Source organism: Dromiciops gliroides, chromosome 1 (genome assembly GCF_019393635.1).
Source record: "Dromiciops gliroides isolate mDroGli1 chromosome 1, mDroGli1.pri, whole genome shotgun sequence".
NCBI lineage: Eukaryota > Metazoa > Chordata > Mammalia > Microbiotheria > Microbiotheriidae > Dromiciops > Dromiciops gliroides.
The window spans coordinates 8,802,533-8,829,819 of NC_057861.1; the positions used below are offsets into that span (position 1 = coordinate 8,802,533).

General features: G+C 45.0%; 1 protein-coding gene across 2 annotated transcripts; it reads left to right on the forward strand.

The window, feature by feature from the left end:
* Positions 1–1,231: 1,231 nt before the first annotated feature.
* Positions 1,232–23,918, forward strand: LOC122738252 (SEC14-like protein 2). 2 transcript variants are annotated; one of them, XM_043980308.1, is made up of 13 exons: positions 1,232–1,322; positions 4,229–4,304; positions 9,614–9,657; positions 11,430–11,489; positions 11,631–11,819; positions 15,168–15,263; positions 16,326–16,386; positions 16,709–16,792; positions 19,831–19,937; positions 20,024–20,163; positions 20,293–20,462; positions 23,004–23,116; positions 23,634–23,918. In XM_043980308.1, exons 1-12 carry the CDS (start codon positions 1,269–1,271, stop codon positions 23,114–23,116), a joined length of 1,194 nt encoding a protein of 397 aa, XP_043836243.1. In that variant the 5' UTR covers positions 1,232–1,268; the 3' UTR covers positions 23,634–23,918. The 2 variants fall into 2 exon arrangements, with proteins under 2 accessions (XP_043836243.1, XP_043836249.1); XM_043980314.1 differs by lacking the exon at positions 23,004–23,116.
* The last annotated feature ends 3,369 nt before the right edge of the window (positions 23,919–27,287 follow it).

Here is a 27,287-nt window from a genome sequence, read left to right on the forward strand (position 1 = left end):
CTTTGTAATGGATCAAACAAGATAATATTTGTAATGACCTTAGTATAATGCTTGGCATTTACCTAATACTTGTTGCCTTCCTTCCTTCACAACCATCCATGAGGGAGGATGCTCATCCAAGAACTCCCTACATCAATAAAAGCATAAGTCAGGACCCCGATGATAATAATAATAACAACAGCAGCAACAACAATAATAATAGCATCTTGAGAGTGCTCTGCACTTTACAAAGGGTTTCTTCACAACTGTCCTGCCAAGCAGACAGTGCAAAAATCATATTCCCATTTTACACACCCATACCCGGAATATACTTGAATACACTGAGTGTCTTCTACTGCCAATTCTTGCCTCTGTCCTCGTCAGATTAGTGACCGTGCAGTTCTGTGAAGGAACTTAGGTTCAGAGAGCAATAGATTTAAAGTTGGAACAGAGAGGTCACCTAGTTCAGCCCTCTCGTTTTAATTACTTTTCATTTTTATTGATTTAATGAACTACCAGCTAACTTTACATAGCACCTGAAGGTTTGCACTTCACATGTTGTCTCATTCAATTCTCACAACCCTGGGAAGTTAATGCTAATAATAGTCCCATTTTACAGAAGAGGAAGCAGAGGCTGGGAGAGGATCAGTGACTCATTCAGGGCCACACAGATTATAAAAGTCAAGACTCTAGCCCAAGTTCTATGTTCAGGACTCTTGTCTACTCCGGGTTGGGGCAGCTAGGTGGTGCAGTGGATAGAGCACTGGCCTTGGATTCAGGAGGACCTGAGTTCAGGTCTGGCTTCAGACACTTGACACTTACTAGCTGTGTGACCCTGGGCAAGTCACTTAACCCCCATTGCCCTGCAAAAAAAAAAAAAGAGAGAGTGAGAATGATTATTTTTGTATTTGCTATTATCATTATCTCCATTTGACAGATGAGGACACTGAGGCTGCCAGAGAGACCTCAGTGCCTTTCCATCCGAGGTGGACAAGCTGCAGAGCCTGGATAGAGTTAAAGATGTTTTAGGCACATGCCCTACCTGACCCAAGAGTCAGGTGGAGGTGCTAAAGGGCTGGCTGGGAAAAAAGGTGGCTGAGCTGGCACCAGCACGTGTCAGTTCAGGTTGGGCCAAGGGCTCCCTCGTACCTCTCTACCCTTAGGCCACACCCCAAACCCAAATCTGCCTGGGATTGGGGCCAGGGGAGGAGGGAAATACTCCCCCACTTCCAAACCAAAGAAAAGGCTGTCCTGGCCACACAGGGCAGAGGCATCTACCTGCAAGCACCATGAGCGGTAGGGTAGGGGACCTGAGCCCTCAGCAGGAGGAGGCACTAGACCAGGTGAGCCCTGTCCCCCCATCCCAGCCCTTCTCCATCCCCTTTCCTTCCCTCCCTGCCTCCAGCTTGTCCAGGGCAGGCAGTAAAGAAGCTAGGGTCGGGGGAGATGGGTTTGAATCCTGCCTTTGCTTCTGTGCAGCTGTGTGACCAGAGGAAGTCCCTTTTCCTTCCTGGGCCTCAGTTTCCCTCTCTGTTAGAAGAAGGAGTTGGTTCTTGATGTGTTCTAAGGCCCCTTCCAGCAAGAATTTGATGTTCCTGCTTTCCCTCTTTGTTTGTAGCCTCACAACCAAGAAGGGACCCCAAGTCCACTTAGCTTTTTTTTTTTTTTGTGGGGCAATGAGGGTTAAGTGACTGGCCCAGGGTCACACAGCTAGTAAGTGTCTAGTGTCTGAGGTCAGATTCAAACTCAGGTCCTCCTGAATCCAGGGCTGGTGCTCTATCCACTGTACCATCTAGCTGCCCCCCCACTTAGCTTTTTACCAAGGAAACTGAGGCCCAGGGAGATAAAGTGATTGCAGGGGCAGTCCACTGACTTCAGAGCCATTGCTCTTCCTATGAGCCGCATCATCTTGTCTTTAGAGTGGCCCCAGGCCTGGGGGCTCAGGGAGAGCCGCCGGCAGAGAGGCTGGGTTGGCATGGCACCTCTTCTCCCCAGGGAGCAGGAAGGCCGTGGGCCATCGCGTCCTCCTGTGGCCAGACACCACTGGCCCAGACTTGGGGAGGAGCAGCCCACGCCCCTGTCCAAAACAGCGACTTGGAAGGGGATGGGGGAGAAGGAGTTTGGCCTCATCCACCCAGCCTGGCATGGATACCACTGTGCCATGGGCTGCCCATCCTCACTGGCCCCAGAACAAAAGCAAGGATCATTTAATCTGGTTTGAGTCAATGTTGTCCTCAGCTGCCTCACCTTGGCCCAGAGGATGCCTTGGCTCTTAAAATCCCAATGGCGGGGGCGGGGGGGGGGAGGGGGCAGCTAGGGGGCGCAGTGGATAGAGCACTGGCCCTGTAGTCAGGAGGACCTGGGTTCAAATCCGGCCTCAGACACTTAACACTTACTAGCTGTGTGACCCTGGGCAAGTCACTTAACCCCAATTGCCTCACTAAAAAAAAAAAAAAAAAATCCCACTGGCAGAACTCCAGTTCTGAGCGGTCCCTTTTCTCCAGGGGAAGGCTTTGAGCCTACGGAGGCCTGCTGAGGAGGCTCGAAATGGTCCCACAGCAGGCCGGGGTCCAAGCCAGGGTCTGGGCCTGGGACTTCTTACTCTATGATCAGCGTCTCTCCCTCCCCCATCACCCCGTGCTGGAGCCTCCCCAAAGACCTGATGAACCTTCCCTCACTTTAGCTCTTGCGTCACCCTTGGGCCCATGTTTGTCACCTCTCACCCAGATTTTTGCAATCTCTAGTGGAGAGAATTCGGATTTGGGAAAAGCCCAAAGCAAAGCCCTGCTCAGCCAATACAGCCTTATGACCTCGGGGAGGCCCATTAACCCTGCTCCTCCTGCTCCTGCTGAGTGTTGATTTTCAGGGCTTTGGTTTTCTGGGCTCAAAAATGGTAGCTCCAGGGGACCTCTAGGTGGCGCACTGGATAAAGCACCAGTCCTGGATTCAGGAGGACCTCAGTTCAAATTCGGCCTCAGACACTTGACCCTGGGCAAGTCACTTAACCCTCATTGCCCTACCGAAACAAACAAACAAAAAAATGGTAGCTCTGACCTCGGTGGTCCCTAAAACCCCCTCCTCACATCATTGGCCTTGTCGATTCTCTATGAAGACTCTTAGTGATGGATATCTCCAGGAAGTGAGTAAGGGATGGGATAAGGGAGGAATGGGAGGATTAGACACAAGGTTGGCCAAGCTCCTCCCTAGCCTCTCTTCCCAGTCCTCAGTTTCCTGCTTTAGGCCTCTGCTCTGGAGCCCTGCGGGGGGTGCTCCAGGCGGACCCCAATGAGCCAAGTAACTAAGCCTCAGTGTGACCCATCTGTGCAGGAGGGAAAGAATCACTCCACAGGGGTCCCTGTTGTTCCGTGTCCTAGCCTGTGTTTTTAAATCAATCAACATACATGAAGGTGTAAAGGACTGGATGCTGGCCAGGCATAGAGGATTTACTAGCTGGGTGGTCTTGGGCAAGTCACAGAATTTTAGAGCTGGAGGGGACCAGAGACTTACACAAGAATCCCTTCTGTGACATCAATCAGACAATCAGCCAATCAACGCACAGCATTCATTAAACAACTCTGGCAGCATTGTGTTAGGCGCCAGGGCTACAAAGTTAGAAAGGGCCTGGTAGAGAATGCACAGAACTTAGAGTCAGGAATATGGGAGCTCAGATTCTGCCTCATACACTTACTAGATGTGTGACCCTGGGTAGGTCACTTGACCTCTGTAAAATAAAGGGTCAGTAAGGTCCCTTCCAGCTGTAAATCTGGGATATGACTGTGGTTCACATTCTTTTAGGGGGACAACATAAGCATATATAGGTACATAGAAAATCCATACACAAGGTGGCATCCAGGTGGTTATTCAGTATTAGTTTGCAGGTACTGAGCCAGAATTGGCCTCTTTGAACCTTCCCCTATTGCTCCTGGTCCTGCCTTCTGGAGCTGAGCAGAATGAGACTAATCCAATCCCTCTCCCATAGGACAGAGCCATTCAATTAGTTGAAAAAAGGCCTCATTTTCCCCCCTCCCCACTCCTTACCTCCTAGTCTTCCCTTCTCTGGGTTAAACACTTCCATCTCCTTCACTATTCTTATGGTAAGGATTTGAGGTCATTCACCATTGAGATGAAATGAGTAAGGTGAAGTGAGGGGAGGTGAGGTGGGTGAGGTGAGTTGACTGATGGTCCCAAGGCAGGAGTCCAGTCCCCAGGCATCAGGGGCAATGATCTTGACCCAGTTGCCTCTCCACAGTTCCGGAAAAACGTCCAGGATGTGCTCAACGACCTGCCCAACCCTGATGACTATTTCCTCCTTCGATGGCTCAGAGGTGAGGTTGGAGACATAAGCTGGGTTGGGGGTAGGGTCGGGTTAGGGCAGCAATGAGAGACCTAAATTATCTCCTACTCACCTACTTGTGGAGAAAGTGTCTTCTCAATATTAAAATACAGCAGGAATGGGAGCTTGTTGGGCTGTATCCATAATGGAGATCACCTGCTCTGATCCTCAAACCCATGCTGAGAGGTAGGCAGGAGGGGGAGGATCAATAGAATTATCCCTATTTTGCTGATGAGAAAACTGAGCGTCTGTGGTCTCTTCCACCTCTTCATATTTTGAATTTATGACTCACCCAAGGTCACCCAAGTGTCTGAGCTGGGGCTGGACCTCTGATCATTTCACTTTAAATCCAGTTTCTTTCCCTGAAGAGCAGAGAAACAGTAGTGTCTTTAGAGAAGAATAGAAACAAACCCTAATTTCTAAAAGATAAAATTTTTAAAAAGAACCAAATAGAAGAAAATATAAACCTAGCTCTCATAACCTTAAATGTGAAAGGACTAAGCAATCCATTAAAATTAAAGAGTAATGGGGCAGCTAGGTGGCGCAAGTGGATAGAGCACCAGCCCTGGAGTCAGGAGGACCTGAGTTCAAATTCGGCCTCAGACATTTGACACTTACTAGCTGTGTGACCCTGGGCAAGTCACTTAACCCCAATTGCCTCACTAAAAAAAAAAAAAATTAAATAAATAAAAAAATTAAAGAGTGATTATGTTATTATGCAAATAAAACTCCCCAATCAGATGCTTACAACAAACCTACCTAAAAAACAAAAACATACACAGATAAAGCTATTTTAATTTGTTGGCAACACGATAGTTTAATTAGAAACGCTTAGGGAATCAACAAAGCTCCTGAGATAATTAATAATATTTGCAAATTTTCAGGTTATAAAATAAACCCATAAAAAGCAATAGCTTTTTAAAATAATGATAATAGAAAGAGAAATCAATTAAAAAAAACACTAAAAATATATTTGGGGATCAACTTACCAGGACAAACAAAATACTTGTATAGATTCAATTACAAAGTACTCCTTGAAGAAATAAAGAATAGCTTAAGTAAAGGAATAGTCAATGCTCATAACTAGCCTGTGTCAAAATCATAAAAACTGACAATACTGCCCTAATTTACAATATTAATACTACACCAATCAATATACTTAGTTTTCTCTTCCTTTTGCTCAAATGCCACACATCAGGCTTGGTTTACTGTTTTGTTAATTATCTAGACTTAAAGCAACAGAGAAAATGTTAATATTACAGATGAAACTTAAATGTGTACTCTGTGTGCAGAGGGTTTGTTAGTACATTGCAAGATCCACATAGATCTTGGCAGACTAGACTAGAGCATTGGACTGAATCTAATAAGATAACGTTAACTAGGGATAAATGTAAAGTCTTATAGTTGGGTTAAAAAAGCCAACGTCTGAAGTGCAGGATGAGGGAGATAAGTGGCCAACCAGGAAAGAGAATTTGATTTGGGGCCACAAAAAGAGACATATCATACAGGAAAAAAGGAGGTGATTCATTCTTCGATAAACATTAAGTGCCTACTATGCGTCAGGCACTGTGCTAAGCTCTAGACATACAGAGAGGAGCTCACTCAGACCCCATCTTAAAGTTGGCATTCAGTTCTGGTTTGGGAAGGGCATTGACCAACTAAAGGAGCATGCAAGAACAGGAATGGGGAAGAGTGTTGAGTCTCTGTTGTGAGGATCCATTCAAGGAAGTGGAGATAAGATGTTCAGCCTGGAGAGGAGAAGGCTGGGGGTGCACAGATAGGATCAGTGTCTTCAGAACCTGGAAGAGTTGCCAGGCACAAGAAGGCCCTGTTCTGCTTGGCTTCAGGGGCTCAGCGGGAGCAACAGAGAAAGCTGCCAAGAAGTAATAGAGATGACGTCAGGAGCAGAATTTCACCATAGGGAGAGCTGTCCCACACTGGAAGGGGTAGCCTTGGAGGGCACGACTCTCTCCCCTCACTGAAAATCTCTGAGCACAGGCTGGGGGGGGTGTTTTGGAGGCCCCCAAATCCTTGAATCTGTGAAAGAGAGGCTGGAGAACAGTGGGCAGGGGGTTCCAAACAACTGTTGGCAGTGAGCTCAGAGCTCCCTCTTCCTCTTTTGGAGAACTCTGAAATGCCCTGGTTCTCTCTGCCTCGGCTTCTGGACCACCCTTTATTTCAGTCCCTGAGCACCATTCCAATTAAAACAAGATTAACCCCAGTTATCAAAGTTAAGTACAATAGGAAGGTTACTTGGCTTAATTAATGACCAAATGGCCTCAGTCGAGAGAGTGGTTGATGCAAGAAGCTCCAGGACAACTGGGTTTTTGTCCTTTGGTGGTGGCCTGGGTCAGACATGGGAGGCAAGGGAGAGTTAGCATCCTGGGAAATGTCCAGGACAGGGATGGTTGACCAAGGTCAAGGGAAAGAGGCAGCATGTCAGTGGAAACTGAGTTCTGACTGCATGGCTTCCCATCCTCTCAACCTCAGTTTTCTCATCTGTAAAGAGGGGATATTGCTTCTCAGACAACTATATCTGACTAATGGTGCATCATGGAGAGGGCAGAAAGAAAACTGCTACAGGGCATGATTGGATAGGAACTATGCCCCCTTCTCACTTGAATCAAGGGATGCTTTTGTCCCTTCGTGAATTGCTGGGTGAAGGGGCTGGACTTAACCTAGGGGAAGATAACAGCCTGGGCCAGTCCAGTGGATACCTCTTCACCTGTAGGAGGTGAGAATGGCATGAGCTGCCTTCTGAATGCCCCTTGTGTTCTGGATGAAGAAACTGGAGACAGACTGAGGAACAAACATTTAGTACTAAGTGCATTACAATTATCTCATTTGACCCTCACAACAACCCTGTGAGGAAGGTCCCCATTTTACAGTTGAGGAAACTGAGGCAGATAGCAGTTAAATGACTTGCCCAGGCTCACATAGCTAGTAAGTGTCTAAGGATAGATTTGAAGTGGAGACTTCCTGACTCCAGGCCCAATGCTCTGTTTACTTGGCGAGGGGCTGGTGGGGAATAAAGGCAGGATGGAATTGCGGCAGTGGGTTAAGAGGGTGGGAGACAGGGGCAGCTAGGTGGCGCAGTGGATAGAGCACCAGCCCTGGAGTCAGGAGTACCTGAGTTCAAATCCGGCCTCAAACACTTAACACTTACTAGCTGTGTGACCCTGGGCAAGTCACTTAACCCCAATTGCCTCACTTTAAAAAAAAAAAAAAAGAGGGTGGGAGACAGACAAGGACCTTTGTGGAGATTACTCATTGTATCCACCAGTTCCATCTGGGCACTTAGCTGTTCATGACTGGACATTGATTTTCAACTGTTTCATCTGTCTACACCCGGTCTTCTTAAAACTATAAACTATGGGAACCAGGTCACATATGTCCTTTTGAACATCCCCCCACTGTGCCCAGGACAGAGCGGGGGCTGGATGGAGGAGGTGGTGGGTTAGCCTACAGAACTGAATAACAATATTGACAGCAGTTTGCTTTTTTGAGGTTTCAAAGTGATTTTCTCACAGTTGAAGCTACAGAAAATGCTTTGTTTAGGGAGTAACACCATAAATATGACATGGGAGGCAGCAGCCTAGCAAAGCTGTGGAGAAAGAGTTCACCTTGAAGTGAGCAAGACCTGGGTTCAGATCCTGCTTAGATACTTATAACTGTGTGACCATGGGCAATTCACCAAGCTTTTCTCAATCTCGGTTTTCTCATCTGTCAAATAGAGATAGAGAGGATCATGGAGGGTTGTCACTAACTAGCTCAGCAATGAACATGCTCAGGTTAAGAATGCACCCATGTAGACATGATTATTAAAGGCAGGTGGTTTGAAAGAAAGAAGTCAGAGAATGAAAGACCAAACAAAAAGGCACTTATTAGGCATCTACTATGTGTCAAACACTGCACTAAGTGCCATGGATTTAAAAAACAATAACACCAAAGGTATCCCCTGCACTCAAGAAGGTTACATTGTAATGGAGGAGACAAGTACACATAGGGAAGCAATGACTTGGGAGGGGCACTTTGGTCCGGAAAGTTACAAGGATGGTGAATGGGATTGTAAGGGAGTAGATTGACATGCCCCATCCAGGAACAGTGACAGAGTTGATTTGATGATGATTCCAGAACTGGGGTGAGATGGGAAGGAGCAAGGAAGGAAGGATATGTCATATACACCATAGCAAGGTGGGTGACTAGGGAGAAGAGAGCCAGGGGGTCAGGAGGGCAGTGAAGAATGCCTAGACCTGCCTGAGATAGTGGGGTAGGTGAGGCACTGACCAATCAAGACAGTGGGGCCCAAGGATAAACTTCCAGAGATGAAAAGGTTCAAACCTCCAGGACAAACCTGGGGTTTGAGAACCCTTCAGAGTGTCCAGGATTAAAACTATTTTCCCAATAAAACTAAGATATTTAAATTTCTAATATGATAAATATTGGTAGATATAAATTACACAAACAAAAGCTCCTTGGGTGTCCTCAATAATTTTTTAAAATTTATTTAAAATTTATTATTTTTTTTAGTGAGGCAATTGGGGTTAAGTGACTTGCCCAGGGTCACACAGCTAGTAAGTGTTAAGTGTCTGAGGCTGGATTTGAACTCAGGTACTCCTGACTCCAGGGCTGGTGCTCTATCCACTGTACCACCTAGGTGCCCCTTCCTCAATAATTTTTAAGAGTTTAGAGGGCAGCCAGGTGGTGCAATGGATAAAGTACCAGCCCTGGATAGAAGAACCTGAGTTCAAATGCAGCCTCAGACACTTGACACTTACTAGCTGTGTGACCCTGGGCAAGTCACTTAACCCTCATTGCCACATACAAAAAAAAAAAAAAGAAAAAGAAAAAAGTTTAAAAGGGTCCCAAGACCAAGAAGTTTGGGAGCTATTGCTCCAGGGCATGGTCTTAGTGTAGGTGACAAAATGGTGAGGAATAGGGACTAGAAAAGAGAGAAAAGAGGCACCCATTTCCTTCCCCCTCCCCCATAGTCATTGCCTTTGGAGGAGCTTTGACAGCCAGCTGAGGCTCTCTTCCTTGGGGAAACTCAGCAGACATTGCTTTAGCCTCACCGTAACCCATATACCAATCTAGACCCTCACCCAGACCCCCAGTTTCCCAGCATTCCCTGAAGGCCCTCATTCACTTCACACTTCATAGGGTGAAGAGTGGGATATGCTGAGGTATTGGTGGAGAGGTCAGGCCTGGGCTGGGCCTGGGTCTCTTTGGGCAGGAGGGGAGAAGGACCCTGACTAGAAGTGACCTGCTGCAGATCCCAGCTTGATCCTGGCTCTTTTGCAGCTCGAAGCTTTGACCTGCAGAAATCTGAAGCCATGCTCCGGAACGTGAGTCCCCCAGCCCTTTATTCCTTGGATCTCAGGCCAAGTTCGCAGATCGTGGGACTTCTAGGCTTCTTGCTGACTTTTCTCTCCATCCCTCTTTCCCTTCCCCCCTCAGCCAAAATTCCTGTCCCACTAGTGACCTTCCAAAAGCTCTGCAATCTTTCTTCCTGTTCCTGTTCCTCCTCATAGGGTGGGCTGAGATCCAAGCAGTAGCTAGTGGGCACCCAGGATGATTCTTAGCAGCCTGAGCCTGGGCATTGGTGTGAGACCTAAGATATCAAGGAGAGGAAGGCAAGGAACATGGTAGGAGCCCTGGACTGGGAAGCTAGAACCGCAGGTTCAAATCTGCTGCCTACCCATTTTCTAACATTGGCCAAACTTCTCTGAGCCTTGATTACCTCACCTTTGGTATGATCTCCATGTAGTGGAAGGAGCACTGAGTTTGGTATCAATGGACCTGGGTTGGAATCATAGCTCTGCTGTTTCCTAGCCATGTGACCATGGGAAAGTCACTTCTACTCCAAGGGCCTCAGTTTCCCCAACTGAACCAGGGAGGAATTGAGTTAGCTACCTTCTAGCTCTGATATTTTAGGTTCAAAGGTTTCTCTCCATGCTGACATCTTATGATCTCTGAAAAAATAGATATATTTCATGATATATTTTAACATTAATTTTTTTTGGGGGGTGAGGCAATTGGGGATAATTGACTTGCCCAGGGTTACACAGCTAGTGTTAAGTGTCTGAGGCCAGATTTGAACTCAGGTCCTCCTGACTCCAGGACTGGTGCTCTTTCCACTGTGCCACCTAGCTGCACCATCATTAATTTTTTTTTAAAGTGAGGCAATTGGGGTTAAGTGATTTGTCCAGGGTCACACAGCTAGTAAGTATGTGTTAAATGTCTGAGGCTGGATTTGAACTCAGGTACTTCTGACTCCAGGGCCGGTGCTCTATCCATTGTGCCACCTAGCTGCCCCTCCCATCATTAATTTTTTTAAATTGTGAATTCCAAATTCTCTCCCTCCAGTCTCTTCCCATCCATTAAGAAGGCAATATCTTATCAATTATACATGTGAAGTCATGCAAAACCTACCTCCATGTTAGCCATGTTGCAAAAAGGACAAAAAAAGGTCAAGAAAAATAAAGTTTAAAAGTATACTTCTGGGGGCAGCTAGGTGGCGCAGTGGATAAAGCACCACCCTGGATTCAGGAGGACCTGAGTTCAAAGCCGGCCTCAGACACTTGACACTAGCTGTGTGACCATGTGTGACCATGGGCAAGTCACTTAACCCTCACTGCCCTGCAAAAACAAAAAAACCCAAACCAAACAAACAAACAAAAAGTGTGCTTCCATTTGCAGTTACATTTATCAGTTCCTTGTTTGGAGGTGGAGCACACGTTTCACATCTTGTGTGAAAAGTCCTTTTCTAAGATCTCTCCTAGTTCTGTCATTCCATGTTCTAAGTTCTCTTTTAGCTTTGACATTCTAGGTTTAGAGGTCTCTCCCAGTTCTGACATCCCAGGTTCTAGAGTCCTTTTAGAAGATTTCTCCCAGCTCTGATGTCCCATGTTCTAGAGTCCTTTTAGAAGATTTCTCCCAGCTCTGACATCCCATGTTCCAGAGTCCTTTAGGAAGATTTCTCCCAGCTCTGACGTTCCTCCTTTCAAGGTCCACCCAGCTCTTTCTGCCATTCTGAGATCTGCCCTTTATATCCGACCCTGGTGCTGCCTGAGCCCAAGGAAGCCCTGGCTCGGTACTCTCTCATTTTTCTTGTCAGTACATGATATTCCGGAAGGAAAAGAACCTGGACAACATCCTGAGCTGGCAGCCATCTGAGGTGAGCCTGGATTAACCCCATGCCCAGAGACCCAGCCCTCAGCCCTGCTGGGCTCTCCTCTGGGTTCTGGCTACCTGGTCCCTACTATGAGCAGACGTGGCCTTAGGGCCTCTGAGGACCATCTGCTTCCTCTGTGTGTAGGTCCTCCAATTATATGATGTAGGTGGCTTGAGTGGCTATGACCGAGAGGGCTGCCCCGTCTGGCTTGACATCACTGGCTGCTTGGATATCAAAGGGCTGCTTCTTTCCAGCAGCAAACCAGAGCTACTGAAGAAGCGCACCCAAATCTTGGTGTCCCTCCTTCGAGAATGTGACCTACAGAGTGAGAAGGTGAGAGAGGGAAGGGAATTGTCGCCTCCGTCCATCAGTCCTGGGGCTGTAGCCCCTCAGTGGGCCCCTCTCAAGCTCTCCTGAGTCAAACAGAAGTTCTCAGATGGTTACCAGGTAACAGTTCGAAGGGGTATCTTTGCATTTTTTTCCTTCTGTGACCTTGGTATGGTAGGGAAAGTATTCACTGGAAAGAGCCCTGGCTTTGAAGTCAGGAGACCTGGCTTCATATTGTAATAATTTGGAAAAAAAGGAAGGTAGACTGAGTCACAAGGTTCTGAGCACAATCAATTTATTGGTGAAGTATGAATTTACCAATAAATTGAATCTGAGCTTCCCCAGAAAAGCTAAGACCCAATTATGATAATAGCACTTTTTATAGTTTGGGAAATACAGAAAACATGAAGTCCGGTGTTATAGATGGAAGAAAAAATGACTGCATGGAAACTGAGAATGAAGGCCAGCAACAACCCCTTCTTTCCCTTCTGTGGCTAAGAAACGCTCATTGTTTGAGTCCAGCTGCATCTACAAGGACAGAGAGCAAACCAGACATCTTTGAAGGATAGCTTGGCGGTATAGAGATACTAGATCAGACTCCCTGGTGTCCACCTGCATCCTTCAAGGGTAACAGACTTCCTTGTCACAAGAATAGAACAGCGATTAACTGAAGCACAATGGATTTCTAAAATTAACTCATTACAACCAGCTCAATTTCTGAATTAAGTTCAGAGACTCGGGCAGTGACAGGACAAAATTGATGACTATTCATGACTTAGGCAGTTACAGGACAAAGTCAATTAATTATAAATAGGATCAGTTTAAAAAAGACACAGAATCAATGTGATTATTCCAATGTTCTGGTTATGCAACTTTCTTGCTGTGTGACCCTGAGCAAACAAGTCTGGGAGACTGGAAGTCAATTAGTCAGTCAGTGAGCATTTACTAAATGCTTACTCTGGGCCAGGCACTGGTAGTACAGATAGATGCAAGATTGTAACTGGACTTGCCCTAAGGAGCTGACATTCTAATACAAAGAGGTAACAGTTGAGCCCATGAGAGCTGAGGAGGTCACCAGGAGAAAAAACATAGGCAGAGAAGAGGACCTAAATCCTAGCCCTGGGTCTCTCAAAACACAGGGGGTGGAACACAGATGATTATCTCTCAGGGGAGATTGAAAAGGAGCAATGAAGGATATAGGAGAAGCAGTGTCACAAAAATCCACGGAGGAGAGGGTTGTAAAGAATGTACTGCTGGGGCAGCTAGGTGGCACAGTAGATAAAGCACAAGCCCTGGATTCAGGAAGACCTGAGTTCAAATCCTACCTTCGATACTTGACACCTACTAGCTGTGTGACCCTGGGCAAGTCATTTAACCCTCATTGCCCCGCAAAAAATGATAATAATAATAAAAAAAATTTTAATGTAGTCCTGTGGGAGAAACAAATGACATTGGTAGATGAGAGCCCACAGTGCCTGGAGAGAGCAGCTTCAGTCAAGTGATGAGGCTTGGCAGCTAGACACAAGGATGGGAGCAAAGGTGTGTTCCAGGTAGCTCTGGGGAAATTGAGGAAGCCGACTTCCTTCCATGGATAATGTGGGAACTGACCTCAGCCTTGAAGGGAGGGAAGGAAATTCAGCAGATGGAAACTGGGGGAGGAAAACAGTTGTAGGCATGGGGGTGGTGTGAGCAAAGTCCCAGAGGTACGTGAGGGGCATAGTGAGGACAGAGGATGTAGGTAGGGTGATCCAGTTTGTCTGGGAAAGAACTAAGCCTGGAAAGGTTAGAGTCAGATTCTGGAAGGCACCAGATACCAGGCTGAGGTTGGTTTTTTTTTTCCCCAGGAGCAGAACTCAACTTTATTTATTTATTTATTTTTGCAACAAACATTTATTTTATTTTTTCCAGTTACACGTAAGGGTAGTTTTCAAACTTCATTTTCATAAGATTTAGAGTTCCAAATTTTTCTCCCTCCCTCCCTCCCTTTCCTCCCCCCTCCACAAGATTGCAACCAGGTTATATATGTACAATCCACAAGTGTTCTTTTTATCAGTTCTTTCTATGAGGTGAGGTTTTTTGTTTTGTTTTGGTTTTTGGTGAGGCAATTGGGGTTAAGTGACTTGCCCAGGGTCACACAGCCAGTAAGTGTTATGTGTCTGAGGCCAGACCCGAACTCAGGTTCTCCTGACTCCAGGGCGGGTGCTCCATCCACTGCGACACCTAGCTGCCCCAAGGTTTATTTTTTAATCCAAGAGACAACAGGGAGCCCCAGAGGATTATTGAGCAGGGTAGTAACTATAATCTCCACAGCACCTGTGTCCTAAATCCCTTACAGCTCCTAGCACTGACTCATGCACAGTAACTGCTCCATAAATATTTTTTCTAGTTGGGTCGGGGGGTGTTAGAACCGGTGACAGGGCTAAAAGGCACACTCAGTGACAACTGTGACCATCTCAGTCCTTATTTTCTGCTATTCCAGAGAGAGCATCTATTAGCCCGCGGAGGGGGTGTAATATACAGGTAGGCCACCAGATGGCACTCCCATGATTAGCTTATTGCTCTCTCTGACTCCAGTTCCCTTGTCCCACTAGAGATGGAGCTGGCCCCCAGAAGACATGATTTAGAAGATGCTCAAAATGACTGAAAATGCAAACTCCCTCACCATCTAGCTCCAGGCCCAATTTTTCCTGGGCTAGCTTCACCACGGGGCAGCTGGGTGGATAGAACACTGAGCTTGGAATCAGGAAGACTCAGCTTCATGAGTTCAAATCTCGCCTCGGACACTTACCAGCTGTGTGGTCCTGGGCAAGTCACTTAACCCAGTTTGCCCAAGTTTCCTCATCCGTAAAATGAGCCAGAGAAGAAAATGGCAAACCCCTCCAGCATCTCTTCCAAGAAAACCCCGAATGGGGTCGTGAAGAGTCGGACACAACTGAAATGACCTCAGTTATGACCCCCAGACTCACAAGACATGGCCATGTGCTTATGTGCTTTATTAACCTCATAGGGCAAGTTGCTTATAGGGGCATCAGCTTACATCTGAAAGGTAACATTGAGATCATTAAGTCCAACGGCCTCTTTTTACTAATGAGGTCCAGAGAGTTAAGTGACTTAAAGTCACTTGGGTCTAATGAGGCTCAGCAGGCCCCAAATTCCTTACCCTCCCAAAGGGGAATGGAATAAAATGGTCTGTGTGGTTTCTTCCAACGGTAACTTAATGAACATATGACTCTCTTACTGGGAGGCCCCCACAGTCTGTCCCAGCTCTGAATCTCTGGTTGGATTATAAATAGCCGGTCAGTCTTCTGCCTCGGGCAGATTAATGGACCAGTCTTTTTCCTTTTGTCTGTACAGCTAGGAAAGAAGATCGAAACTTTCATTATGATAATCGACCTAGAGTGTCTGGGCCTGAAACACTTTTGGAAGCCAGCTACAGAAATCTACCAGGAGGTGACGAGGGAATGGGCACTTAGGGAAGGGAGCGACTTGATGTCAGCTCAGCTCAGCTGGGGAACAGTTGGGCTCCTAAAGTAGTGGGTTTTTCTCTTCACCCCTAGGGAGAAGCTGGATGAGGCCTTTATTCAAAGAGTTCTATATCAGGGAAAATCAAGCTAAAGTTTTGGGGGGCCAGGGTGCTCTGGTTTAGCAGAAAGAACACCAGATTTGGGGTTAGAAGACTTAGGTTCAAAGCCCAGAACTGTGTGAACTTGAGTAAACCACCTCCCTAACCTCTCTGGGCCTCAGTTTACTGATCTGTAAAATGAAGGGAATGGTTCCTTCCAGCACTAAACCCTGCCATCTCACAGGCTCTAAGAGTCCTTCTTTTAGGATCTAATAATCTCTCAGGAGGTGTGGAAGAAAGAATGCTGGGTTAGTAGTTGATATCAAGCATTCTAGAGCCACCTTTGCTATTCATTATTGGAAATTGCCAAAAAAACATAATTTAGGCTTGATGTAAGAGAAAATTTCCTAACAGCGAGAGCTGTCCAAAGATGAAAAGGGATTCCTTGGCAGGTAGTGAGTTCCCCAGCCAGCAGAGGCTAGACTTGTCAAGGATGTTATAAAGGGAATTCTAGTTTGGGTAGAGGTTGGGTTCAAGGGTACTGAGGTCCTCAGGGACCAGATACCATCTGGGAAACTCACTACCCAAAAGTCTCCAATTCTGAATGACCTTGACCAAGTCCTTTAACATTTCTGGATCTCAGGCCATTTATATAAACAGGGCCTTGACTGTCAAAGGATCTTCCATCTCTAATTCCGAGGTTACGGGCCTCTTCTCAGCCCTGGAGGCCGGAGCAGTGGTAGACTGGGGAGTGATGTCCAAACAGTGATAGCCCAGGTGCTGAGAAAAGTGGGTCTTCAGTGGGGGCACTGAAGAGCCGTGAAGAGGGGAGGCCTTAGGAGGCATCCTGGGACTGTCTCCCAGAGGTCTCGCTCAGGGCGGGCGGGGGGGGGGGGCGGGCACTGATTGACATGAAGAAGGTCATAAGTAGGCTTATTTTGGCTTTGCAGTTTTTCTCCATACTTGAAAACAATTTTCCCGAGACTGTCAAGCATCTTATTGTTGTGAAAGGTGAGTCAGCAATTGCAGGGAAGGGAGCAGTATGGGCCAAAAGGGCATGGGGTAGATGCAAGGTGGCACCTGCTGGACTTTGCCCAGGTGCACCATATAATGGGAATGGGGCCCCCCATTAGAGTTTGGCATCAAAAGCCTCAAAGGATTTTATTTTAGACTCGCCTCAATCAAGGGAGCCAAAGACAGCTACCAGGATTAGGATGGTTGACTTCCGAGGGCAATGGCTGGTGACATGAGTCTCTTCCAGTCCATAGCTGGTGCCATTCAGAATCATCTTCTCTTTCTGCCCATAATCTCACATTAGCTCTGTCTCTTTCAGCTCCTAAACTGTTCCCTGTGGCCTACAACTTGGTCAAAGCCTTCATTTCGGAGGAGACACGCAAAAAGATTGTGGTTCTCGGAGGTGAGTGCGTCCTGACCCTTCTAGCTTCTCTGCAAGGGGGTGTGATTGAGGATGGAGAGTGTAAAAGTGAGTTCACCATTTAGGTTATTTTTGAATGGACAAAATATCAAAGGGTCAATCCAGACTTGGAAAAGTTTGGGTATAGGAACCTCAGGGCTCTTTAACCCAATCTGTGCCCAAACAAGACGCCCTCTGGGAAACTCACTACCCAAACGAGTCTCTGATTTTGAATGAGGATTATGAATGAAGAATTAGGGAAGAAACTTTAGGAGTCACTTAGCCTGGGCCTGGGTGGATTTGTCTTATGATTATTTGTGACTGAAGTCCTATTTTCACACACCTCCTTCTGACTATAATGATAGAAGTCAAGTTCTTCCAGATCCCACCAAAATGTAAAGTCTTTGAAAACTATTTATTTGCTTCATTAAATATTTCCCAATTACATGTAAAAAATCTAACATTCACTAAAAAATTTTGAGTTCCAAATTCTCTTCCTCCCTCTTCCTTGGGAAGGCAAGCAATTTGATATCTGTTCTACATGTGAAATCATGGAAAACACATTTTCATGTTATCCATGTTGAAAAAGGAAACAGACAAAAAACAAGAAGAAGAAAGGAAGAGGAGGCACCTATTGTAGATGACCTTCCCAAGGAGTTTAGCCAAAAAAGGGAGGAAAGATGGGGGATGGTATCAGGGATGGATGGATCAGATGGAGGGTTGGTTTGGGTTTTTTTGAGAATGGGGGAGACATGACATGTTGTAGGCAGCAGGGAAGCAGCCAGTGGAGACAGATAGCCTGAAGATAAATGAGGAAGGAAGGTGATAGAGGATCAATTTTCTGGATAGAATGGGATCATTTACATACACAGGGGTTTGCCTTGATGAGGAGAAAGGGAACCTCTTCATGTGAGGCAGAGATGGAGGAAGAGATAGTTGGGGAAGATACTTGGGTCATGTGAGATGAGGAGGGTTAGGGTTAGGGTTAGGGTTAGAGAAAAAGAAAAGAGAAAAGAGGGAACTCTCAGTGAACAACCTTAAATTTTTTTAGGAAAATATGAGGCAAAAATTCTCAGGTGAGAGGATTGGTGGACAGAGAGCCACAGGACATTCAAGGAAGGATGGAAATGTTTGGAAGAGCCACTTTCATGAGTAGTTTAGAAAATTAAGTAAGGAGGTATAAAAAATCTGCCATTCAGCAGCAAGGGCTCCATTGAGGTTATGGAACCTAGATTTGTGGTAGACCTAGTCAAGACAGTTTCATGACATTTTTTCTCTAGCTTGGTTTAGCAGAAGGCTAAGACTAAGGATTGGCCAGGCGAGATCAGGGATGAGATAAGGGGGCAAAGGACTCAAGAGAAGAGGACAATGTAGAGCTGAATTGGTTCACCAAAGAGTCAAGATAGGGAAGGAAAGAGAGTGCAGCCAGTGCAGGAGTGATGGCTTGGGAAAAAACCTGAACAGCCCGGGGGGGGGGGGGGGGGGAGGGGATTGGAGGTCATGGAGTAGATGAAAAGTAGGGTTCGAGGTTGCAAGGCAGAAGAAGAGGTGGAATGAAATAGATGCCAGGATACCAGGATTTTCATTTCTGCATATTTATTTTTCAGTCAGCCAATAAACATTTATTAAGTACCAACTGTATGCCAGGCACCGTGTTAAGTACTGGGGATAAGAAAAAAGGCAAAAGACAGCCCCTGCCCTAGTGGAGTTCCCTGTCTAATAGGGGAGAAAACATGCAAACAGCTGGGGATGAAAAAGAAAGTTATATACAGGATAGCTAGGAAACAATCAACAGAAGAAAGGCACTGGAATTAAAAGAGATTAGGAAGCCTTCCTGCAGAATGTGGAGGGGAGGAGGGAGGGCATCCCAGGCACCGGGGACAGCCAGGATTTCAGTGTCACCAGATAGCAGAAAATGTTAGAATAAGGTATAAGAACAGTGGATAGAACACTGGCCTTGGAGTCAGGAGTACCTGAGTTCAAATCCGGACTCAGACACTTAATACTTACTAGCTGTGTGACCCTGGGCAAGTCACTTAACCCCAATTGCCTCACTAAAAAAAATTTTTTTTAATTAAAAAAAAGAATAAGGTATAAGAAGACTAGAAGAGTTGGGGTGGGAAGAGGGGAGGCTGAGTTATTAAGGGCTTTGAATGTCAAACAGATGATTTTGCACAGATACTAGGAATGGGACCAAGATGGTGGAAGAGCAGGAAATGCCACAAAAGTCCTCCAAACAGACCTAGAAAGGAAGCAGACCAAGTCCTAATGGAGAAATCCAGAAAAAGTCACAGGAAATTAAGCCCCAGTCAGAATAGGGAGATGGAAAAGCAGACCAGTGGACACAGGGAACAGGATTGCCCACTCCAGCTGTTTGGGAGAGACTGTGCACCAGGGCAAGATGAGGGCTCAGGGGGCACTGTGGTGAGCAAAAGTGTCAATGGGCAGCCTTGTTGTTGCCCACTATCCAATCTGGACCATAGATCTAGGGCTGACTGTGAAAGGGACCTGTGCATCGGACCAGTGTACCCGGAGAGCTGTGTACAGAGGAAAGAGGAAGTTGAGAGGCAAGCAGCACTCCAGGAGCAGAGCAGGACCTCAATTCTAGCATCGAGTCCAGTCTGTAGAGGAACAACCATGAAAAGAAATGGCAAACCACTCAGTGTCTTTGCCAAGAAAACCCCAAATGGAGTCAAGAAGAGTCAGCCGTGACTGAGAAACAAAACATCATCACATAGAATCTCCCTTATGCCATCTAAACCCTCCAGCGATCATCACACCAATATCATTTAACCAATTAAATCCAATTAGCTTTTACAAAGGGCCATTAACTGAGAAGTTACAGTAAGAACCCAAGAACTCACGTTCCCCCAACATCTGGAGGCACATTCTCTCCAATGGAGCTCAGTTGTCCTTAGAGAGGAACAGGATCACACATGTACCTCATGAGGTCTGGGCTCACCGACCAGTCTCTCTGTTACACATCTCTTTTTGGAATCTATTCCTCCTCTCACCCTAGAATCTTCTTTTTCTCCCATCAGCAAACTGGAAGGAGGATTTGCAGAAATTCATAAACCCTGATCAGTTGCCTGCAGAGTATGGGGGAACCCTAAAAGACCCTGATGGAAACCCCAAATACCTGACCAAGGTAAGGAGCCCCCCAGGGGCCAGGACTGGGGCTGGAGCTTTGGGCAGATCTATCAGGTCAAAGGTCATCATGTCTTCTTCCGGCAGATTCAATATGGGGGTGTGATTCCTAAGAAATACTATCTACAAAACCAGATGAAAATGCAGTATGAGCACACAGTGTCTATCAGTCGGGGCTCTTCCCACCAGGTGGAGCTTGAGATCCTCTCTCCAGGCTGCATCTTGAGGTAGGGGTCTGTCTGGCCTCCCCTTCCCCAGAAAGGATCTGTGGGTGTATATCAGCAGGAGCCTGGGGGACAGAATCTTAGTGAGGACAGAGCACTCAGCAAGAAGAACCAATCCCTCCCCTGCTGCAGGTGGCAGTTCCTGTTGGATGGACCAGACATTGGTGTCGGCATTTACCTAAAGACAAAGATGGGTGAGCGACAGCGAGCAAAGGAGATGATTGAGGTGCTGCCTACTGAGAAGTACCACTCTCACCTGGTCCCTGAGGATGGGACCCTCACCTGCACCAGACCGGGGGTCTGTGAGTAACATCTTTGAAAGATCAAGGAAAATGGGAGAGGTGCCATGAGGAAAGGAAGAGAAGAAATGTCCTGATTTGTCAAAAAAAAAAAAAAAGGAAGCAGACAGTCTGCAAACCACAAGTAGAGAGCTTGTCTTTAATTCCCAGAAAAATTCCTGAAAGGATCATTAAAGATGTGGTTGGGGGCAGCTAGGGGGCGCTGCAGTGGATAAAGCACTGGCCCTGGATTCAGGAGGACCTGAGTTCAAATCCAGCCTCAGACACTTGACACTAGCTGTGTGACCCTAGGCAAGTCACTTAACCCCCATTGCCCTGCAAAAAAAAAAAAAAGAAAAAGAAAGAAAGAAAGAAAAAGAAAAAGAAAATATATGGTTGGTGAATATCCAGAAAGGGAGATGGAGATTACAAAGAGCCAGCCTGGCTTTATGGAGAACAAGTTTCAGTAGATTAATCTAATTGCCTTTTTGGATGAAATTACTAAATTAATTAATCAATCAATATTTAATTAGCATCTACTATGAACCAAACCCTGCGCTAATCACTGGTGTTACAGAGAAAGGCAAAAGATAATCCTTGTCTTCAGGGAGTTTGCAATCCTAATTGGAGAGACAATTTGCAAAAAAAGAAAACATGCACAAATAAGAAATAGACAGAATAAATTGAAGATAATCAATAGAAGGAGGGAAATATGATTAAGGGGATGAGAAAAGGCTTCTTGTGGAAGATGGAAGCTTAGCTGAAATTTGGAAGCCAAGACAGCCAGGAAGGGGATGTAAGGAGAGAGAGCATTATAGGCATGGGAGACTGCCAGAGAGAATGTTCCCCTCCCTAGCCCCAGCAGAGATTTCTAGTTCCAGTAGGAACCTGTGTTGGGCCTTGTAGGAAGAGAGACTTCACCATATGGAGATGAGTGGTGGTGGTCATTTCTAACTCATTCCAGGTATAGAGGTTAGTATGAACAAAGGCACATATAGAGGTGGAAGAGGGCTCAGGACAAGAGTAGGGAATAGTGCCTACTCTAGTTGGGCTATGGGTGTAGTGACCCCTCTGGGCTATCTCCCCTCCCACCAAATTGCACTTGTAGTTTGGGTCACCCCAGTGATGACAAATCCAGGTTCAAGGTACTATGTAGGTTCATATTACTAAATCTATAACTCATGAGCCCCCACTGGTATGTTCATCTTTAATAGTCAGCTAGTTGATAAAATTAGCTCAAAGCAAAACATTTATTGAAATGACATGGCATGAATAGTGGTTACAAAGCATTCCCCCACAAACTTAAGATACCCTCTCCCATAAATATACACACCGTCAATCTAAATATTCTAGTAGAGAGGCACACACAGAGGAAATACGTAAGGTCAAGGCAACTCACACCATCAGCCCTAAAGAACTTCAAAGGTTTTCAGAACCCTTATCTTTTCTTCTTGATGAGATCACTGTCTGTATATTCTCTGGGCATGTTTTCTCTTGGGGATGGCATCTCTTAAATGGAGAGTTCAGCAGCTAGGTAGTATTGTGGGTAGAAGAGTGAGGAACATAAGTTCAGATCCTGCCTCAAACACTTCCTAGTTGTGTGATCCCTGGAAAGTCACTTAAACTCTTTTTGCCTTAGTTTACTCAACTGGAAAATGGGGATTATAATAGTATTTAGGTCCCAGAGTTGTTTTTGAAGATGAAATGAAATATTTTTACCTGCCTGGAACATAGTAGGTACTTAATAAATGCTTGTGGGGTTTTTTTTAGTTGATCTACTGTGAGACCTCATTACTGATGGGCAGGGGGGAGAAAGTGAAAGAAATTTCACTGGTGTACTCTGAAAAATGGGCTATAGAAAAAGAGGAGAGAAGCAGAAATCTTCCTCCATAGCTATCTTTCTTTTCACCTACCAGAGATAAGTCTCAGAGCTAGTCTGGATCTGTTACAGTTATGTCAGAGGTATGACTGATCTTTCAGCCCTCTAATGTCCAGCCATCCCATAACTCAATCAACTTGAAGAAGGACATTCTTCACACATGCTAAAATGGCCTAGAAGTAGAGACACTTCTCCGCATTGACTCATTCAAGTCTGTAAGGAGAAAACCCTTTGCAAGGTGCAAATGGGCCTCTACCAGCTTGACACCCTCTAAAGTCTGTGAATAGATCACTGTACTCAGGGGCATGAGTCACCCAAGGTTTGATGCTCTTTAGAAGCTATGAATGGGAGTGGCTAGGTGGTGCAGTAAATAAAGCACTGGCCTTGGATTCAGGAGGACCTGAGTTCAAATCCAGCCTCAAACACTTGACACTTACTAGCTGTGTGACCCTGGGCAAGTCACTTAACCCCCATTGCCCCGTAAAAAAAAAAAAAAGGAAATAGAAGCTATGAATGCCACACCTCCACGTGTGAAAGAAACAAAATCTTAATAGCTCATTGTTTCCATTAACTCCCCTTTCATCCTGTGATTTCCCCCAAATAGGTTGGAGTCAGAAGCTTAGACTTAATTCAGTAGACAGTGGAGAGGCACAGAAGGTATAACTCTGCATGTCTGTCCCTTGCAGATGTCCTGAGGTTTGACAACACCTACAGCTTGGTCCATTCCAAGAAGGTCAGCTACACAGTGGAAGTTTTACTCCCTGACAAAACTATTGAAGAGAAAATCCAGAAACTGTAGGCAAGTCTGATCATGCTCACCATTGTATCCCTTCCAATCTTGTGTCCACTACTTGGATCTTACTTTTCACTGACCCCACTTGGGATCCTTTTTATCCTCTGGTCTGTTTTCTCTACCAAGGAGAAATTTCATGGGGGTTTGCCTTTGACCAACACACTAATTATGGCAGCTCTGTATGGGGGTGGGGAGCTGCTAAAGAGTGAGATGCCATCAGTTGATAACCAAATATGGCTTAGTGAATATACACAATGAATGAATGAAATGGAAAATCATTTATTTAGCACCTACTGTGCCAGGCACTGTGTTAGATACAGGGGACACAAATATAAAAGCAAAATAATTCTTGCCTTCAAGAATCTTATACATTCTATTAAGGAAGATAATCGAATAGGGGAGCAATGTCCAGAAAAGGAATTTCTTTGTGTGAGGAGTCACTGGGATAGTGAGTGGAACCATAAAGCAGTGAATTGTCACAATCTTTCCAGAAATAAAGGATTGATTTACTTATCATTTCCAGGGCAAGATGTACAAAGTAGAGGCAGAGGAATGCTGATAACAAGATGTCTCAAGATGTCCAGGAAGGTTGGAACTGGATTCAAATTCTTCTGACACTTACTTGTTATGTGACCTTGGACAAGACACTTTAGCTCTCTGCTCCTCAGTTTCCTTATCTGTAACATGGGGATGAGAATACCTGTAGTACCTACCTCACAGGGCTGTTGTGAGGCTCAAATAAGAGATTCATATGAGCACAGTTTGGAAAATTGTTACTTTTTATTTTAAAAATCAATTTTAACTGATAGTGTTTGTTTTTACTTTACTAAAATATCTCATATTATTCCTCCCTCCTTCTTCCAGAAAGCCATCCCATTTAAGAAATAATATTCACTTAAGGAATTGTTTTCTGAAGTTAGCTTTTATACCTCTTTTTCCATTGGACCAGTTCTACTTTTTCAAGAGTTCTTTTCAGTGAATTTTTGTGTATCTTTTTCCATTTGGCCAATTCAGATTTTTAAGGAGTTCTTCTCTTTAGTGGATTTTTGTGCCTCTTTTGCCATTTGGTATATTCTGGGTTTTAAGTTGATGTTTTCTCCAATAATTTTTATGCCTCCTTTATTGAGCTGTTAACATTTTTTTCATTTTATTCAATCACTCTCACTTCTTTCCCCAATTTTTCCTCTACTTCTCTTATTTGATTTTTCAAATCCTTTTTGAGCTTTTCCAGGAGGTTTTTTTGTTTTGTTTTGTTGTTGGTTTTTTTTGGCCTGAGACCAATTCATATTTTTCTTTGAGGCATTGGATGTAGCAGTTTGACTCTGTTATCTTCCGAGTTTGTTTTGTCACCATAGTAACTTTCTATGGTCAGGTTCTTTTTTTTGTTGTTTGCTCATTTTCCATCCTATTTCTTGGCCTTTAACTTTATGCTAAAGTTAGGTTCTGTTCCAGGGTGAAGGGGGCACTGGACCAAGCTTTAGGTTTTTTGCACAGCTTTTTTCAGAGCTAGTTTTTTTTTTTGGGGGGGGGTCTGTAAGTTTTCAGTTGTTCCAAGGTGGTAAGATCTAAGGAGAGGTGTGGTCACTGCTCTCCTAACCTGCACTCTGGTCTGTGAGTTACCATAAGCACTCTTTTTCTACCCTAGAACTGTGACCAGGGTTCCCACTCCCCTGTGGCTACAAGATCTAATGTGCTACTACTCATCCTCACCCTGAGACTGTGACCCTGGACTGTGGTATACATCCTGAACCCAGTGCCAGCAAAAGGACCTCATAATCTCCTTTTGACCAGTTGTCTGTTCCCCTTACTATCTGTGGGCCTAGAATTCCAGAAGCTGCCACTGTCAATTCAGTTGCCACCAAGGCCTGCCACTGGCTTGTGGGGGCATTTCCTGCACTAGACTGTGCTTCACTCTCAACCTGGTTTGACATACCTTTCCTGCCAGCCTTTTACGTTGTTTTGGGCTGGAAAATTGTTTCACCCCATGCTTTTGTGGGTTCTGTCACACCAGAATTCATTTCAAGGCATTTTAAAGTTGTTTGGAGAGGAATTTGGGAGAGCTCAGGCAAGTCCCTGTCTCTTCACCATCCTGACTCCATCCCCAACAAATCCAAGACAGTTCCAAAGGACTAATGATGAAACATACTATCTACCTCCAAAGAAAGAACTGATATTGATGGGACACAGACTGAAGCATGCTATTTTTCACTTTCATTTTTTCTTTTATTCAATTTTTCTTATACGAAATTACTAATATGGTAATGTTTTACATAATAATACATGTGTAACCTATATCTGATTGCTTACTGCTTCAGGAAGGGGGCAGGGAGGGAGGGAAGGAGGGATAAAAATTGGAACACGAAACTATAAATAAAAATGTTTATTACTTTAAAAAAAAAGAAAAAAAGAGTAAGCAGCGGAAAAAAATCCAGCAAAACTAATTGCTGTATTAAAGAAGCCTGAAAATATCTGTAATATTCCACACCTGTGTACAGGGATATACAGGAACCAGCTCTCACCAGCTTGCAAGAATAGCTTATTAAAATTTCAGGGTGATCATTTACACCACAGAAATCAGCAACTGCTACCAACCAGGGTCTGATTTATAGTTTTATTGGTTATCTAGGCTTAAGAACATGTTAACAATGCAGATTAAATTTAAGTATACATATGCAATTTTTTGAGATCCTGGTTGTTAAACATATATCAGCAGACCTCTATATTGTGGGGACCAATTTTTAATTGGGGAGTGTTAGCTAAACGGCTCGCCGCAGTATTGGAGCAAGGAAGAAGACCAGCAGCCTCCCTCAAAACAGAGCAGGATTTATTTTAACAAGAACAAACTTTAAAAAAAAACACAAACAGGATCAGTAGGATCAAAAGAAAGGAAATAAAATGGGGAAAGGGAAATTATACAACCTGAAAAAATACTACCAACCAGGAATCAGCTGAGAATACACAGCCCCACTCCTGTCACCTTCCAGCTTCCAGCTAGAATGCCGGACAAAAAAAACTCCCTTCTCCCAGTACCCCCAAACAGTCCCCAGCCAATTGGATGGCCGCTCTAACAATCACATGACTGCCCTCACTAGGCTTCCAATCATTATAATTTTGCCAGGCCCATGTAGGCGTCAGCGAGTGGTGATGATGTGAGGTGCCAGCGCCATGGCAATGGCTACAACCAGTGGGTGGAGCACCGTACGGTTTGCGGAGCCCCAGGCCAGTGCACGCTGAGGCATAAAAGCCTCAAATAACAATTCTTTACAATATGATTCTATAAATAGTGTTTGAGCTCAGTGGGAGGAAAGTGGAACATTCAGCGAGTAACAATAATAATCTTGTTTGCAAAATATTGTATATCTATTAACTCATTTGAGCCTGGCTAAAGACCTCCAATTTCTGCAAAGGAGGGAGGATTGTGAATAGTGTTTCCATCGTGTCCCCAGGAAACCTCATCATCAAGAAACTCATTGTTCTGCTAAGATGGCAGCAGCTTTGGTCCTTATACCTCATCAGTACTCTCAGAATCCTCTGCTTCTTTCATTGGAGGGCTGGTGGGCAGAGCAAAGGACTCTTCCCAAAATCTCCACTTAAAGAGGTCCCCAGACCAACTCTCTCAGTTTCTTTTTGTGTGTCATTTTCCCAGTGAGATTGTAAACAGCTTGAGGGCAGAGGGTGTCTTTCTTTTTCAGATTTGTATCCCCAGGATTTAGCATAGTAAAATGGTTATAGACTCTGATTCTGCATCAGCTCATACAGCTCTTTTCATGCTTCTCTAGATTCATCATATTCATAATTTATTTTGTTTTAAAAATATATTTATTTATTTATTTTTGTGAGGCAATGAGAGTTAAGTGACTTGCCCAGGGTCACACAGCTAGTGTCAAGTGTCTGAGGCTGGATTTGAACTCAGGTCCTCCTGAACCCAGGGCCAGTGCTTTACCCACTGCACCACCTAACTGCCCCCATATTCATAATTTCTTGCAGTACAGTCACATTCCATTAGCTTCATGTATTACAAAGTCCCCCAATCAATGAGCATCTGTGTTGTTTCCAGCTCTTGGATACCACAAAAAGTGCCACTATAAATATTTTTGTCTGTATGGGGACTTTCTTCTTATCAATAACATTCTTGGAGTATATGCCTAAGAGTGGAATCTCTGGGTCAAAGAGTATA